Below are 15,893 nucleotides of genomic sequence, written 5' to 3' on the forward strand. Positions count from 1 at the left end.
CAATAAACCTCTGGAAGGAGCACTCCCCAACAGTGAGAACAAAGATTAGCCAAGCTGAGAACACCAAAACTCCATATAATAGCCAGCCTTCCATCGCAGGCCAAACCCTACCATATTTACAATCTACTTTAGACCCTTTCTTACTCAGGACAGCCAAATTTATGCTACCAATAATTATGAGCTTCAATAAAAGTTGTATACCTGTAAGGAAAAATTAGATCTTACCTAATAATTTTCTTTCCATTAGTTCACATCATTCCAGACCAGTGGGATAGTCTTATCCATCAACCAGCACATGGAGATAGAACTCACAAAGAAGAGCTGTCTTATATAGGTACTACCCAACTACATATACCTTCAGTATTTACATTGACAAGCATAGTGAACCAGGAAAACAATACTCTATCCACCTCATGCTCGTGCTGCCTATGCCAAATTTACAGAACCTCAATACGTGTGTGTGTGTGTTTTCATAAGAGTTTGCTGAGAATCTGAAGATCATTGAAATAAAAGGTCCCCGCAGCTCCTGCTACGTAACAGTCAAAAAGAGGGAGGGCTTCTAGAATAGTGTGAAGAACTGCAGGCCCTGATGTTATGAGGCAGACTTGGATATTGTTGCTATCACTGAGACATGGTTCAGTGATTCCCATGGATGGGATGCTAATATACCAGGCTATAATCTTTTTAGGGAGGGCTGAAAAGGTGGAGGAGCAGCTCTCTATCTGAAGAACAATATCTAAGCGACTGAAATGCAAGGGGCCTGGGGAAAGGAGGAAGTAATATGGATAGCTTTGAAAAGAGAAGATGGAACTTCTATCTACATGGGAGTTGTCTACAGACCTCTGACACAATCCAAGCAACTCGATAAAGATCTGGTTGCAGATATTCAGAAGCTGGGAAAGAAAGGGGGGGGGTGCTACTGCTGGGTGATTTGAACCTGCCAGATGAGGATTGGAAAGTTCCGTCTGCAGAATCAGAAAAAACAGAGAGATCGTGGATGACTTTCAAAATGCTTTCCTCGGGCAAATGGTAACGGAACCCACGAGGGAAGAAGTGATGCTGGATCTGCTGCTCACAAATGGGGAACATAAGAGCATACAAATTGCTATACTGAGAGAAACCAATGTCCATCAAACCCAGTATCCTGTACCAAACCAGGTCTCAAGTACTTAGCTAGATCCCAAAGTAGTAAAACAGATTGTATGCTTCTTATCCTAGGAATAAGCAGTGGATTTCCCCAAGCCATCTCAATAATGGCCTATGGACTTCTCTTTTAGGAAATTATCCAAGCCTTTTTTTAAACCCTGCTAAGCTAATTTCACCACATTCTCCGGCAACAAATTCCAGAGTTTAATTCCATGTTGTGTGAAGAAATATTTTCTCCAGTTTGTTTCAAATCTACAACAGCTTTATCACATTCCCCCTAGTCCTAGTATTTTTGGAAAGAGTGAACAAACAATTCACATCTATCCTTTCCACTCCACTCAGTATTTTATAGACCTTTATCATATCACCCCCAAGCTGTCTCTTTTCTAAGTGAAGAGCCCTAGCCGTTTTAGTCTTTCCTGATAGGGAATTCGTGCCATCACTTTTATCATTTCCGTTGCCCTTCTCTGTACCTTTTCTAATCCCGCTATATCTTTTTTTTAGTGTCCAAGTTAGTGCCAACCTGGGCGATAGTGATCATCAAACAGTATGGTTTGATATAACAGCTAAAATGGACTTCAGCAAAATGAGGGAGTACCTGAAGAAAGAGCCGATATATGAGAGAAGTGGAAGAGAGTATATAAGAGAAGTGGAAAAACAGTGGTCGAAGCTGAAAGGAGCAATAAAATTTGCCACCAACCTTTATGGGAGGACTATAAACAAAAGCAAGAGAAAAAGGAAACTGATATGGTTTTGTGAAATACAAAAAAACCCCAAAAACCTTGTACAGAAAGTTGGTTAGACAGAACAATTCTCGCAAGGTATAAAACTTATGCCTTGATAGTCCTTAAAAGGAAATAAAATTAAAAGGACATTAATAATTTCATCTAACACAGCTCAAGTCCTCAACTTAAGATCCAAGAATTCTTATAAGCGAGAAGAAAAGGGTAAATTATAATTAATTAAGAAATATGCTAAACATAGTACTGAGGTAGGAGATACTTATTAAACTTCTTGAGCACTTGTCATTGTTCCGCCATCTATTCGGGACATAGCCAAGAAACCTGTTAATTGATGAGGTTCAAAAAAAACCAACAACATATTTAACTGAACGGTGGCATATAATACACTTACAAGGGTATCTCAGGTAAAAAGTCGCCCCTAACAAAGTGACCCCTGATCTCAAAAGAAGAAATTTTCGACGTCATTTTTGAGTCTCTCTTGAAAGATCATTTGAACTTTTACACCTAGGAACTCTTTTTGTTTATTTTTAAAGAAAAGCCTTAATAACCATCCTTTATCAATCGAAAGAGCTACAGTTAATATCAATGTGGACGGTGTTACCATATCCTTATCAGATGTCTCCAAAATTTCTGATACATTTAACATTGCTTGATCAGATTTTTTCTGTACATGAGGCTCATTTTTATTTGGGAGGTAATAAACTTGAGAGAACGGAGGCAGTTTGAGAGGAGGTTCGACATTGAAAAGTCCTTTCATAAATTTGAAAACCACTGGATGAGCAGAGAGGGGTTTCCCTTCAATAGGCTGGTGGAAAGGAGCAATTGCACTGAGATGGACTCGGATCGATGTAGACTTGAGGCCAGAGGTGGATAAGTGCAAAAGATAATCCAGAACAGAAGATAAGGAGGAATCTTGAGGCTCCTTATCATGAGAGATGCACCACGTAGAAAATCTAGTCCTTCTAGCACTGTCTAGTGGTAGGCTTTCTGGAAGCCTCTAAAATGTCTCTTACAGATTGAGAAAACTGAAGAAGAGTTATGTTGAACGGTACCAAGCTGTCAGGTGCAGAGACTGCAGGCTGGGATGAAGTAGAGATCCTTGACTCTGTGTAAGCAGAGACGGAAAAACTGGTAGAAGGGATGGTTCCCTGCTGTTGAGATGAAGTAGAAAGGAGCTATCAGAATACCGAGTAGCTATCAGAATCATGGTGGCATGATTGTTCTTCAACTTGACAAGAGTTTTGAGAATGAGGGGGAATGGAGGAAATGCATACAGGAAGAGATTCATCCATTCCAGTAGAAAAGCATCTGCCTCGAGGCAATGAGGAGAATATATCCTGGAGCAGAATTGAAGCAGTTTGTGATTGTGGGGAGATGCAAAGAGATCTATCTGAGGAGTTCCCCACTGCGAAAAAAATGTGATGAAGAGGCAAGGAACTGAGTGTCCATTCGTGAGGTTGCAGAAGACGACTCAATTTGTCCGCCAAACAGTAGACAGCTTTCAGAAAGGCGTTGTGGAACATTGCCCAGTCCCAAACCTTGAGAGCTTCTTGACAAAGGGAGGGAGATCCCGTCCCTCCGTGTTTGTTGACATAGTACATGGCGACTTGGTTGTCTGTCTGAATGAGGACTACCTTGTCGTGAAGATGTTGAAAAGCTTTGAGAACATTGAAGATCGCTCTGAGTTCCAACAGATTGATGCAACAATGATGATCCGTGCTGGACCAGTGGCCTTGAGTACGGAGACCATTGAGATGAGCCCTCCAAGCGTAGGTCAAGGAATCTGTCGTGAGGACCTTCTGATGAGGGAAAACAGCAAGCCTCTGGAGAGATTGGGAGCATCCACCAGCAGAGAGACTGTCTCAAGGAAGGAATGACTGTAATGTGTCAAGAGAGTGGTTCGCAAATCTGCATCCACTGAGGAATTCTGAGGTGAAGTCTGGCAAAAGGAGTCAAGTGCACTGTGGAAGCCATGTGACTTAGGAGGACCATCATGTGTCTCACTGAGATTGAATAGCAGGAAGACACTGCATGACAGAGTTGAAGAAGAGCATCCAGACCGAAATCCATGGGAGAGGCTGGGGTGGCTATTCTACTGAAACCTGGGAAGGACTCATTACTTTGTGGATCCTACCGTCAAATCTTGTTACTAAATTTAGATGCTAAGATCTTGGCTAAGGTCTTGGCCCTGAGGTTGGGAAAGGTGCTGCCCGGTCTGATCCATCAAGATCAAGCTGGGTTTATTCAGCGTAGACAAGTGAGTGATAACATCAGGCGCACGTTGCATTTATTATGGTCGGCTGGATCCCGACCTGACAAGACAATTTTGATGGCTATAGATGCAGAGAAGGCCTTTGATCGGGTCTTGTGGGTGTTTTATGGGAAGTGATGGGGCGTATGGGTTTGGGGGAGTACCTTTAGTGATTGGGTACAAGCCCTGTACGAGTCACCCGGGCTTGTCTTAAGATCAATCAGTCTTACACAGATTTTTTTCAATATATTGGGGGACCAGGCAGGGGTGTCCGCTATCGCCCCTTTTGTTTGCCTTATCAGTTGAACCATTGACTTTGTGTATTCGTCATCACCCTGACTTACATGGGATTAAGCAGAATGGGGTGGATCATCGAATAGCGCTCTTTGCTGATAACATCTTATTGTACGTGGGAAAGCCGAAGCGATTATTACAGATTTTTGATACACATGGGAAGGTCTCGGGGTTTAAAATAAATTTAGACAAGACGGAAATTTTGAATCTCACCTTGTCGGATCTGGAAGTGGAAGGGTTCAGAGGGCATTTCCCGTTCCTTTTGGCCCCCCATGTGATTAAATACTTAGGCATTTATATTAAGAACATAAGAAGTTGCCTCCGCTGAGGCAGACCAGAGGTCCATCTCGCCTAGCAGTCCGCTCCAGCGGCGGCCCATCAGGCCCATTGCCTGAGCAGTGGTCCCTGACTAGCTCTATAACCTATCTCCACTCCTATCCCTATACTTACCTCTTCTCCTATCCCTATAGCCTACCTCTACACCTATCTATACCCCTCAATCCCTTTGTCTTCTAGGAACTTCTTTGAAGCCCTGTAACGTACTCCTGTCTACCACAGCCTCTGGAAGCGCGTTCCATGTATCCACCACCCTCTGGGTGAAAAAGAACTTCCTAGCGTTTGTTCTAAACCTGTCCCCTTTCAATTTCTCCGAGTGCCCCCTTGTACTTCTGGTTCCCCATAATTTGAAAAATCTGTCCCTGTCTACTTTTTCTATGCCCTTCAGGATTTTGAAGGTTTCTATCATGTCTCCTCTAAGTCTCCGCTTCTCCAGGGAGAAAAGCCCTAGCTGTTTCAATCTGTCAGTATATGAGAGATTTTCCATACCCTTTATCAGCTTAGTTGCTCTTCTCTGGACTCCCTCAAGTACTGCCATGTCCTTCTTGAGGTACGGCGACCAGTACTGGACACAGTACTCCAGATGCGGCCGCACCATTGCACGATACAGTGGCAGGATGACTTCCTTCGTCCTGGTCGTGATACCCTTCTTAATGATACCCAACATTTTGTTTGCTTTCCTTGAGGATCTTTCAAAGCTATACGTGGTGAACTACCCACCTATTTATTGGCGTATTAGATCTTATCTACAGCGGAAGCATGGCCTCTGGCTTTCCTGGTGGGGAAGACTAGCTATTGTAAAGATGAATGTGCTTCCCCGGTTATTATTCCTCTTTCAAACGCTGCCGGTGCCAGTGCCATCGGGGGAGCTGTAAGGCTTAGGGGTGGAACTGAGGAGTCTTATTTGGCAGAGAAAGCCTCCCAAATTATCTCAATCATTAATGTGGGCGGCTAGAGAAGTAGGAGGTTGAGGGGTGCCTAATTTGTGATGGTACTATCAAGCAGCACAGATTAAAATGTTGTTGGATTAGGAACTTGGGGAAAATAAAAAGGGGGTGTGCAGTTGGAACAGGAACATGGGAGCCCAGGGTTGTTGAAGTATAAGCTTTGGGCATCTGGATCACAGCATCCCTGGATCCAGAGCATTGATAATCCATTTGTTCGCCATTTGGTGCAGCTGTGGTCCCAGGTATGGGCTAAATTGGGAAATGGGGCATTGGTGTCCTCTTTGGTGAGCATACAGGCGGAACCCCATTTCTCAGCGGGAAGGGAAAATCGGGTCTTCCATCAGTGGGCCCAGAAGGGGTTGCTTACATTTAGAGATCTAATGGGGACCTCAGGGATCCTTTCTTTTGACCTGCTCCAGTGGCCTATCACCAGATCCGACATTTTATGCAAGCCCAGGGCTGGGGATCCCAATCCCCATTGGGGCAGGAACACCTAGAGAATATGTGGTTGCTCCTGCAGAAGGTTCCTAGACTGCTTTCTGTGGTGTATCAGTATTGGAGGAGACATTCTAACACTCACTTCTCCTTTCAGACATACTGGGAGGGAGATCTGGGTCTGCAATTTACTACCAAGGACTGGGGAGTTATATGTGGGGAGATATAAAAGACTTCCTCTTGTGCGTTGGTTCAGGAGAATGCTTATAAGGTTCTGACCTGGTGGTACTATACCCCAGAGAGATTGCACAGAATGTTTCCTGGAGTGTCTGCTCAATGTTGGAGATGTGGTATAACAGTGGGGTCCTTTTTACATATTTGGTGGGACTGTTCAGTCATAAAAGGAGGCGAGCCAAAGGGCGCTGCTGCTGCTAGCACTGCACGAGGCAGAGGCAGGCATCGGAGAGGAGGGGAGAACAGAAAGGAGGCAAGGGTGAGCTGTGTGAGGCGCTAGGGGAGCGGAGAAGCGCCAGCACAGCTGAAGGAGGCATCGGGATAGCGGCGAGAGTAGCTCCACCCACCCCCATCGCGTCAGCAGCTTGCGACCGGGCTCCTCCATAAAAGGAGGCGAGCCAACGGGCGCTGCTGCTGCTAGCACTGCACGAGGCAGAGGCAGGCATCGGAGAGGAGGGGAGAGCAGAAAGGAGGCAAGGGTGAGCTGTGTGAGGCGCTAGGGGAGCGGAGACGCGCCAGCACAGCTGAAGGAGGCATCGGGGTAGCGGCGAGAGTAGCTCCGCCCACCCCCATCGCGTCAGCAGCTTGCGACCGGGCTCCTCCATAAAAGGAGGCGAGCCAACGGGCGCTGCTGCTGCTAGCTCTGCACGAGGCAGAGGCAGGCATCGGAGAGGAGGGGAGAGCAGAAAGGAGGCAAGGGTGAGCTGTGTGAGGCGCTAGGGGAGCGGAGAAGCGCCAGCACAGCTGAAGGAGGCATCGGGGTAGCGGCGAGAGTAGCTCCGCCCACCCCCATCGCGTCAGCAGCTTGCGACCGGGCTCCTCCATAAAAGGAGGCGAGCCAACGGCGCGCAGCCGTTCGGCGCGCGGAGAAGGCGAGCGGCAAAGGCGCTCGCCTTAGCGAGAGCGCCTTTGCGAAGAGCCTTAAGAAGAGCCCAATCCAGGGCAACAGGACACTGTAGGGCAAATCCTTTATTCCAGACACTCTACTGCTCAGATCTCTCTAATAACCTAACTTTTCAAATTTACCCCTCAGAGGCCCTAAGCTCACATACTCTTATACTACCTCTCATACTCTCACATTTACTCTCTCTCTTACTCTCATACTATCTCTCATACTATCTCTTATACTCTCACATTTACTCTCTCCCTTTTTGTTGTTATGGCAGGGCGAACAAGGAGTATGAAACCTACAAACAAGGTCGGCATCCCCTGCATGGAGGTAATCCGGGAGATGACCTCAGCCTACGCACAGACGGAGGAGAACACAGCACCGGGAAAGGACGTCTCCGTGCAGACCGAGGCCATCCCACAGCAGTACATTACGGCCTCTACACAGACAGAGGAGATCGGCCAACAGGATGACGACATCGTGCAGGAACTAAGAAGCCTCAGGGAGGAGGTGAAACGTCTGAGAGGCATCAGAGAGGATGAGGCCTATATAGATGGGATAGTGCAGGAACTATCCCAAATCTCAGAACGAGCCCATGACGGATCTCCCATGATGACTCCAGGGCCGTCGTCAAAGAAACCAACTGTTGCAGTTCAGGAGATGGATGGAGACCCTGACTCCTGGCAGTTAGTGACCTCCTCCACAGGTAAACGTAGGAGACCCCCCCCCCATTCACAATCTCTTCACCTTCTCACTCTTTCTCTCACCAGGGCAGCTCCACATTGACTCCACATCTGAGCCTGAAGAACAGATTCCAGGTCTTGCAGGAAGAGACTACCGACGCAGATATGGACCAGGATCAGCACACATCTCCATCTCCGGGCACAATGGATCGACACCTCCAAAAGAAGCGTAGAGTAATAGTCATTGGGGACTCCATGTTGAGGGGCACCGAGGAACCAATATGCAGACCAGATATGCAGTCGAGGGAGGTCTGCTGTCTGCCCGGAGCCAGAATAAGAGATGTAACCACCTGTCTCGATAGACTTTTCAGGCCCCAGGACCACTTCCCCATGCTGCTCATCCACGTAGGAACAAATGACACTGCCAAGAACACCCTGGAGGACATAACTACAGACTTCGGAGCACTGAGAAAGAGACTGAAACAGACAGGAGCACAGGTAGTATTCTCTTCCATTCTTCCTGTTAGGGGCAGAGGAAGGGGCAGGGACGAACGCATCCAGAAGACGAATGAGTGGCTGCAACGATGGTGCCAGGAAATGAACTTCGGATTCCTGAATCACGGAGAGGCATTACAGGGACTACAGGGACCAGACGGACTCCACCTGACCAACAGAGGTAAGAACGTCTTCGGACACAGACTAGCCCGCCTACTTCGAAGGGCTTTAAACTAGGTAAGTCGGGGGAGGGTACCCATTTTTACACCGGAGCAGTAAGTAACAATCCTGATGTGGCAAACCAAAACTCCGCTTTCAAGTCTGAGGTAAGTACCCTTAATGCAAAAGAATCGCTAGGAGACACTTTAACTCCAATGGGTGGCTCACTACAGGAGCTTAAAAATCAGAAAGAGTGGAGAGCTATGTATGTTAACGCACGCAGCCTAGGGAATAAATTTTTAGAACTAGAAACAGAAATAGTTAATGCAGATCTAGACGTAGTAGCAATATCCGAAACATGGTTCACAGACTCTCATGGGTGGGATATAACTATACCAGGATACAACCTGCTTCGGCAAGACAGAGAGGGTAAGTTAGGAGGTGGGGTAGCACTTTACATCAAAGAGAACATCAAGACAACCAGGATCACGGATGTCAAGTATACTGGGGAATCCATCTGGGTAAACCTGGCCAGAGGCGGAGAAAAAATGCCTATACCTTGGTGTGGTATACAGACCCCCAAGACAATCGGAGGACAAAGACACAGAATTAATTGAAGACATGGAGAATATCACCTTACGGGGGGACGTAGTTCTGTTAGGAGACTTCAACATGTCTGATGTAGACTGGAACACACTCTCAGCGACAACTTGTGATAGCAGAAGGATATTAACGTCCATGAAGGGAGTATGGCTCAAACAACTGGTACTAGAGCCCACAAGGGCCCAGGCCATCCTGGACCTGGTACTTACGAACGGGGAAAGCGTCTCGGAGGTCTCGGTGGGAGAAACGCTAGCCACCAGTGACCATAACATGGTATGGTTTAACCTTAAGAAGGCTTCCCTAGATCACAAACAAAAACAAGGGTACTCAATTTCCGGGGCACCGACTTCACACGCATGGGAGATTTCATCTATCATACACTGCAGGTTCAAAAAGAGACTGATAATGTGGAAGCTATGTGGTCAACCTTGAAATCGATCCTTCATGAGGCAACTATCCGCTACATAAAATCGGTAACCAAACAACAAAGGAAAAAGAAACCCCAATGGTTCACAGATGAGGTCTCGTACCTAGTCAAGGAGAAGAAAAAAGCATTTCTCTCATACAAACGCACCGGGGAAAAAGAAGCTAACATTGAATACAGGACAAAGTCTGCAGCGGTCAAAACAGCAGTCAGGGAGGCCAAACGTCGAACGGAAGAAACTCTAGCGAAGAACATTAAGAAAGGGGACAAATCTTTCTTCAGATACATTAGCGACAGGAAAAAGAACGCAAACGGGATAGTACGCCTTAGAACGCCAAACGGGAATTATGCGGAAACAGATTCCGATAAAGCCAAAATACTGAATGATTACTTCTGTTCAGTCTTTACATGCGAGGCACCGGGACAAGGGCCACAGCTGGAAGCAAAGCAAAGCATGCAAGACCCATTTCAGAATTTTGAGTTCACACCAGCTGATGTTTACAGAGAACTGTCAGGACTCAAGGTGAACAAAGCCATGGGACCGGACAATTTGCACCCAAGAGTGCTCAGAGAGCTATGCGATATTTTGGCGGAACCGTTAGCCGTGCTCTTCAATCTCTCCCTGAGAACGGGGAGAGTCCCCCTGGACTGGAAAACTGCCAACGTTGTTCCTCTACACAAGAAGGGTTGCAGAGCGGAGGCTGCGAATTACAGACCAGTGAGTCTCACATCAATAGTGTGTAAACTCATGGAAACCCTACTTAAAGGCAAACTGGACACAATACTGGATGAGGGGAATCTGAGGGATCCCTGCCAACATGGATTCACTAGGGGCAGGTCATGCCAGTCCAATCTTATCAGCTTCTTTGACTGGGTGACAGGAAAGCTGGACTTGGGAGAGTCTCTGGACATAGTGTACTTGGATTTCAGTAAAGCCTTTGACAGTGTCCCACACCGTAGACTATTAAACAAGATGAAATCAATGGGGTTAGGTGAGAAACTAACTGCATGGGTCAAGGAGTGGCTGAGTGGAAGACTTCAGAGGGTGGTGGTCAATGGCACCCTCTCTGAGACATCGGAAGTGACTAGCAGAGTGCCGCAGGGCTCAGTCCTGGGACCATCCCTTTTCAACATATTCATAAGGGACTTGACCCGAGGACTACAGGGTAAAGTAGCACTGTTTGCCGACGACGCCAAACTGTGTAATATAGTAGGTGAAAGCAATCTCAAAGATAGTATGATGCAGGATCTGATCACATTGGAAAACTGGTCCTCAACATGGCAGCTGGGCTTCAACGCTAAGAAGTGTAAGGTCATGCATCTCGGTAGCAGAAATCCATGCAGAACATACACCTTGAATGGAGAAATACTAGCTAAGACTTCAGAAGAACGGGACTTGGGAGTGATCATCAGCGCAGACATGAAGGCTGCCAAACAAGTAGAGAAGGCCTCATCCAAGGCAAGACAAATGATGGGATGTATCAATAGAAGCTTCGTCAGCCGCAAACCTGAAGTCATAATGCCACTCTACAGAACCATGGTGAGACCTCATCTGGAATACTGTGTGCAATTCTGGAGGCCACATTACCGGAAAGATGTGCTTCGAGCTGAGTCGGTCCAGTGGATGGCCACTAGGATGGTCGCTGGACTCAAGGGTCTCTCATACGAAGAAAGACAGGGCAAGCTGCAGCTCTATACCCTAGAGGAGCGCAGGGAAAGGGGTGACATGATCGAGACATTCAAGTACGTCACAGGTCGTGTAGAGGTGGAAAACGATATATTCTTTCCCAAGGGACCCTCGGTCACAAGGGGGCACCCGCTCAAACTCAGAGGAGGGAAATTTAGTGGTGACATCAGGAAGTATTTCTTCACAGAAAGGGTGATAGATCACTGGAACAAACTTCCGGTGCAGGTGATCAAGGCCACCAGTGTGCTCGACTTTAAGAATAAATGGGACATCCAAATGGGATCCCTGCGACAGTCGAGTTAAGGAACTAAGTCATTAGCACTCAGACTTAATAGGGTGGGTAAATGGAGTGGGCAGACTTGATGGGCTGTGGCCCTTTTCTGCCGTCATCTTTCTATTTTTCTATATGTCCCTTTTGGAAGGATGTGGTTAATACCATGACGGAACTTATAGGAGGTCCAGTGGGGGCGACACCTCAGAGCTGTTTATTAGGATTGTACAATATTAAAGAATATCAATAGCAAACTAAGCTCCTTTGCTTCGGCTTGGCAGCAGCCAAATGTTTAATAGCAAATCACTGGAAAAATACGGTAGCACCAACTCATGCAGAATGGCTTAACTGTCTGTTGTCCTTGGGAAAGATGGAGTTAGCGGTGGCTAAACGTCACTATACCTATGTTTCCCATACTTCTACTTGGCATAAATTAGGGGACATTTTGGATGCTCTTTAAAAGGTCTTCTTAGTCCTGACACTCTGTTGATCTGAGGGGGGGAAAGTAGGGGGGTGGGTAGGGGGGATTTGATGGTTAAATGCTTTAGGGAATGGCCTCTGTGGGGTGGGGGTGGGGGTTGGGTCAGGGAGGACTTGTGGTTGTAATATGTACCGATGGTGTGTTTTACTATTATGCGCACGTTGTTTACTAAATATTTGCTGTGTATTATGGCTGCTGGTGTGCTTGTATACTTTTCATTCTAAAACTTATAATAAAAATTTAAATATTAAAAAAAGTCACTAGTTCTCTTTTGTATGAAAAGTTAAATAATCTATATTTTTAATCAATATCTTATATGGTGCTCAAAATAGCCAACTCTCAATCTTCAGTAGGGAGGCACAGAAATCAAGGATTTAGTTATTTAAAGACAGTCATTCAACTCAGACTGATTCTGCAGGACAGGTCTGTATCCTCACACCCCCACATCCCAAGCATTCCTTTTGCAGCTACACTCTTATACCCAAATCATGTAATAATCTTTTTCTCAATGCTTTATAAACACATCATTTAGCATATTTTCAATACATTTCAACAGTGACCTCAGCGGCTACACTCGAACTGCATATTTCATGTTATTAGAACAGCACTGAGACTGTGGTGATTTGCTCTAAATGGGGACACTCCTTGAGACAGCCTGTTTGCGAAACGCGAATTCACGTTGGAGTCCCTTTCAGTCTGCTTATAAGTTACTGATGGCTAAAGTTGTATTGCCCATAAGTTTAATAAGGATTGACCGATGAGGAGGATTGCTACAATAAACTCAAACTATACATGAAATATGCAGTTCGAGTGTAGCCGCTAGGTCACTGTTGAAACGTATTGAAAATATGCTAAATGATGTGTTTATAAAGCATTGGGGAAAAAGATTTTTACATGATTTGGTTATAAGAGTCCTCCCCTAAAGTCATAAAATGAAGGATAGATACTCTCCTGAGGACACATTTGCTATTATAATTTTTTTTTTTTTTTTTTAATAATACTCACTTCCTGTTTGTTGCTCCTTAGTAACTTAGGGGTCCTTTTACTAAGGTGCGCTAGGCATTTTAGCATGTGCTAAATATTAGCACACGCTAAAAGATAACGCGTCCATTATATCCTATGGACACGTTAGCGTGCGCTAAAATGGCTAGCACGCCTTAGTAAAAGGACCCCTTAGTGGAAGAATTTATAAACATTTTCTGTGTTTTCCAATAGTCCAATTCTACATAGAATGAAAAGCATCTCCTTCCAAGTTTATTATACAGTATGCAATCACTATAGATCATTGTAACTTACCCTTCTCCTAAAGGCTGAGCTATATTTCAGCAACTCTCACAGTCCATGCCAATAAGAAAAGCAATATTTTAAGTTGGGAATTATGCATAAGCCACTTGTGGGGATATCAGATTAGAGTTTAAAGAAACTTCTCAGTCACTTGAGCTTTTTTAAGAAACCAGAAGAACATTGAGTTCTAAGCCTTGAGGCAGAAAATTCTTACCATTTCTATAGATGCATCTTTTGGGTAAAATATTAAATTGTAACGTCGCAAGAGGGCAGCATTTGGATCATACCATTCTGCAACGAACACATATCTGTCTTCATCGCTCTAAAAAGACAAATGCAGCAAATTAATGTATATATAAAAATCTCTAACAGCTAGCATTAATCATTCTTCACACAATAAGAGCACATTAAGGAAAAACTGTGTTTGTCCATCTGTCCCTCCATCCAACTGAGCACAAAGTAGAACAGTATGCTTGCAAAAAGTAAATTGATGATTTGAAGGTTACAGTTGATAGCTGGAATGATTTGTTGGTCCAAGCTTTGGATCAAATTGCAGCAATAAAAGAGTATTTGACTACTCAAAATTCTACAGCTAAAATTCTGACATTAAATTAGTACTATTCTTTCTTTATTACTGCACTGGCTAACAGTACTCTAGCATTCTGAATTTAAGGTGATCTACTTAATTTTTAAAAGACATTATCTAGAGAAGCTCCTTAATTTACAGCAACTTTGCAGTTGTATATAGCAAGGGTTCTATATTCTGAGAGCAGAGACAAACAGTTTTTATGCTTGCTGGGCCATCAGAATGGAACAAACTAAGACTGATAATTATTGTGGTTTCAGAAGACAGGTGAAAAAAAAAATTATTTTTTGGTCATACTTTTGGCTCATAGAGACTCTTTTACTAAGCTGCACTAAAAAGTGGCATGCGGTAGCCCTAGTACAGTGCTTTTCCACACGCTGATATTATTTTGATATCTTTTCCAGTAGATAGGCGAGTCTTTCTAGATATGTGGATTATCTCCCAATGGCCACGAGCCATCTACAGAAGGAATCCATTCTGGATTTTTTTCTCTGTCTCTGTACTGGGAACGGTGCTATTTAACTTATTTATAAATGATCTGGAAATTGGAACGACGAATGAGGTGATTAAATTTGAAGATGACACTAAACTGTTCAAAGTTGTTAAAACGCATGTGGATTGTGAAAAATTGCAGGCAGACCTTAGGAAATCGGAAGACTGGGCATACAAGTGGCAGATGAAATTTAATGTGGACAAATGCAAAGTGATGCACATTGGGAAGAATAACTCACAGTTTCACTCAAAGTTACCAGATGCTAGGATCCACCTTGGGGGTTAGCGCCCAAGAAAAGGATCTGGGTGTCATCATAGACAATACGATGAAACCTTCCGCCCTATGTGAAGTGGCGGCCAGAAAAGCAAACAGGATGCTAGAGATTATTAAAAAAGGGATGGTTAACAAGACTAAGAATGTTATAATGCCCCTGTATCGCTCCATGGTGTGACCTTATCTGGAGTACTGAGTTCAATTCTGGTCTCCTTATCTCAAGAAAGATATAGTGGCGCTAGAAAAGGTTAATAAAAGAACAACCAAGATGATAAAGGGGATGGAACTCCTCTCGTATGAGGAAAGACTAAAAAGGTTAGAGCTTTTCAGGTTTGAAAAGAGATGGCTGAGAGGACATATGATTGAAGTCTATAAAATCCTGAGTGGAGTAGAACGGGTACAAGTGGATCGATTTTCACTCCATCAAAAATTACAAAGACTAGGGGACACTCAATGAAGTTACAGGGAAATACTTTAAAAACCAACAGGAGGAAATTTATTTTCACTCAGAGAATAGTTAAGCCCTGGAACGCATTGCTAGAGGTTGGCATGATAAGAGCAGATAGTATAGCTGGTTTTAAGAAAGGTTTGGATAATTTCCTGGAGGAATAGTCCATAGTCTGTTATTGAGAAAGACATGAGAGAAGCCACTGCTTGCCCTGGAATGGTAGCATGGAATATTGCTACTCCTTGGGTTTTGGCCAGGTGCTAGTGACCTGGATTGTAGAGAGTTGTGCGGGGACAGAAATCCCACCCGTCCCCGCCAAAGTCCCACCCGTCTCCGTGAGGAATCCCACCCGTCCCCGCGAGGAATCCCTCCCTCCCCACCCCTCCCCGCGAGGAATCCCCCCCGTCCCCACCCGTCCCCGCGAGGAATCCCCTCCGTCCCCACCCGTCCCCGCGAGGAATCCCCTCTGTCCCCAACCGTCCCCGCGAGGAATCCCCTCTGTCCCCACCCGTCCCTATAAACTACAGAAAAAGTTATTTCATTTAATTATGCTACTGAATTAAAGGCTCTGGTAGAAACCCATTTACAAATAAGCAAAAAGACTTTATTAATTGGGAAATATTAATTGGGAAGAATACATACTTTGTAAACGGGTTTCTACCAGAGCCTCTAATGTTTATAAATTTTTATCAACACAACTAATATACTACTTTATCCTAAAGCAAAAAAAA

At 44.9% G+C, this 15,893-nt stretch overlaps 1 protein-coding gene across 4 annotated transcripts in view; it reads right to left on the reverse strand.

Annotated features, from left to right (window-relative positions):
• The window catches only part of NME7 (NME/NM23 family member 7), a 237,040-nt gene that overhangs the window by 180,091 nt on the left and 41,056 nt on the right, over window positions 1-15,893 (reverse strand). For all 4 annotated transcript variants that reach the window (XM_033942041.1, XM_033942040.1, XM_033942044.1 and 1 more), the window contains exon 2: window positions 13,577-13,684. In XM_033942041.1, coding sequence (XP_033797932.1) covers window positions 13,577-13,684 — 108 coding nt within the window. The remainder of the gene's footprint in view (window positions 1-13,576; window positions 13,685-15,893) is intronic.

This window comes from Geotrypetes seraphini, chromosome 4, assembly GCF_902459505.1.
Source record: "Geotrypetes seraphini chromosome 4, aGeoSer1.1, whole genome shotgun sequence".
NCBI classification, from domain to species: Eukaryota; Metazoa; Chordata; class Amphibia; order Gymnophiona; family Dermophiidae; genus Geotrypetes; species Geotrypetes seraphini.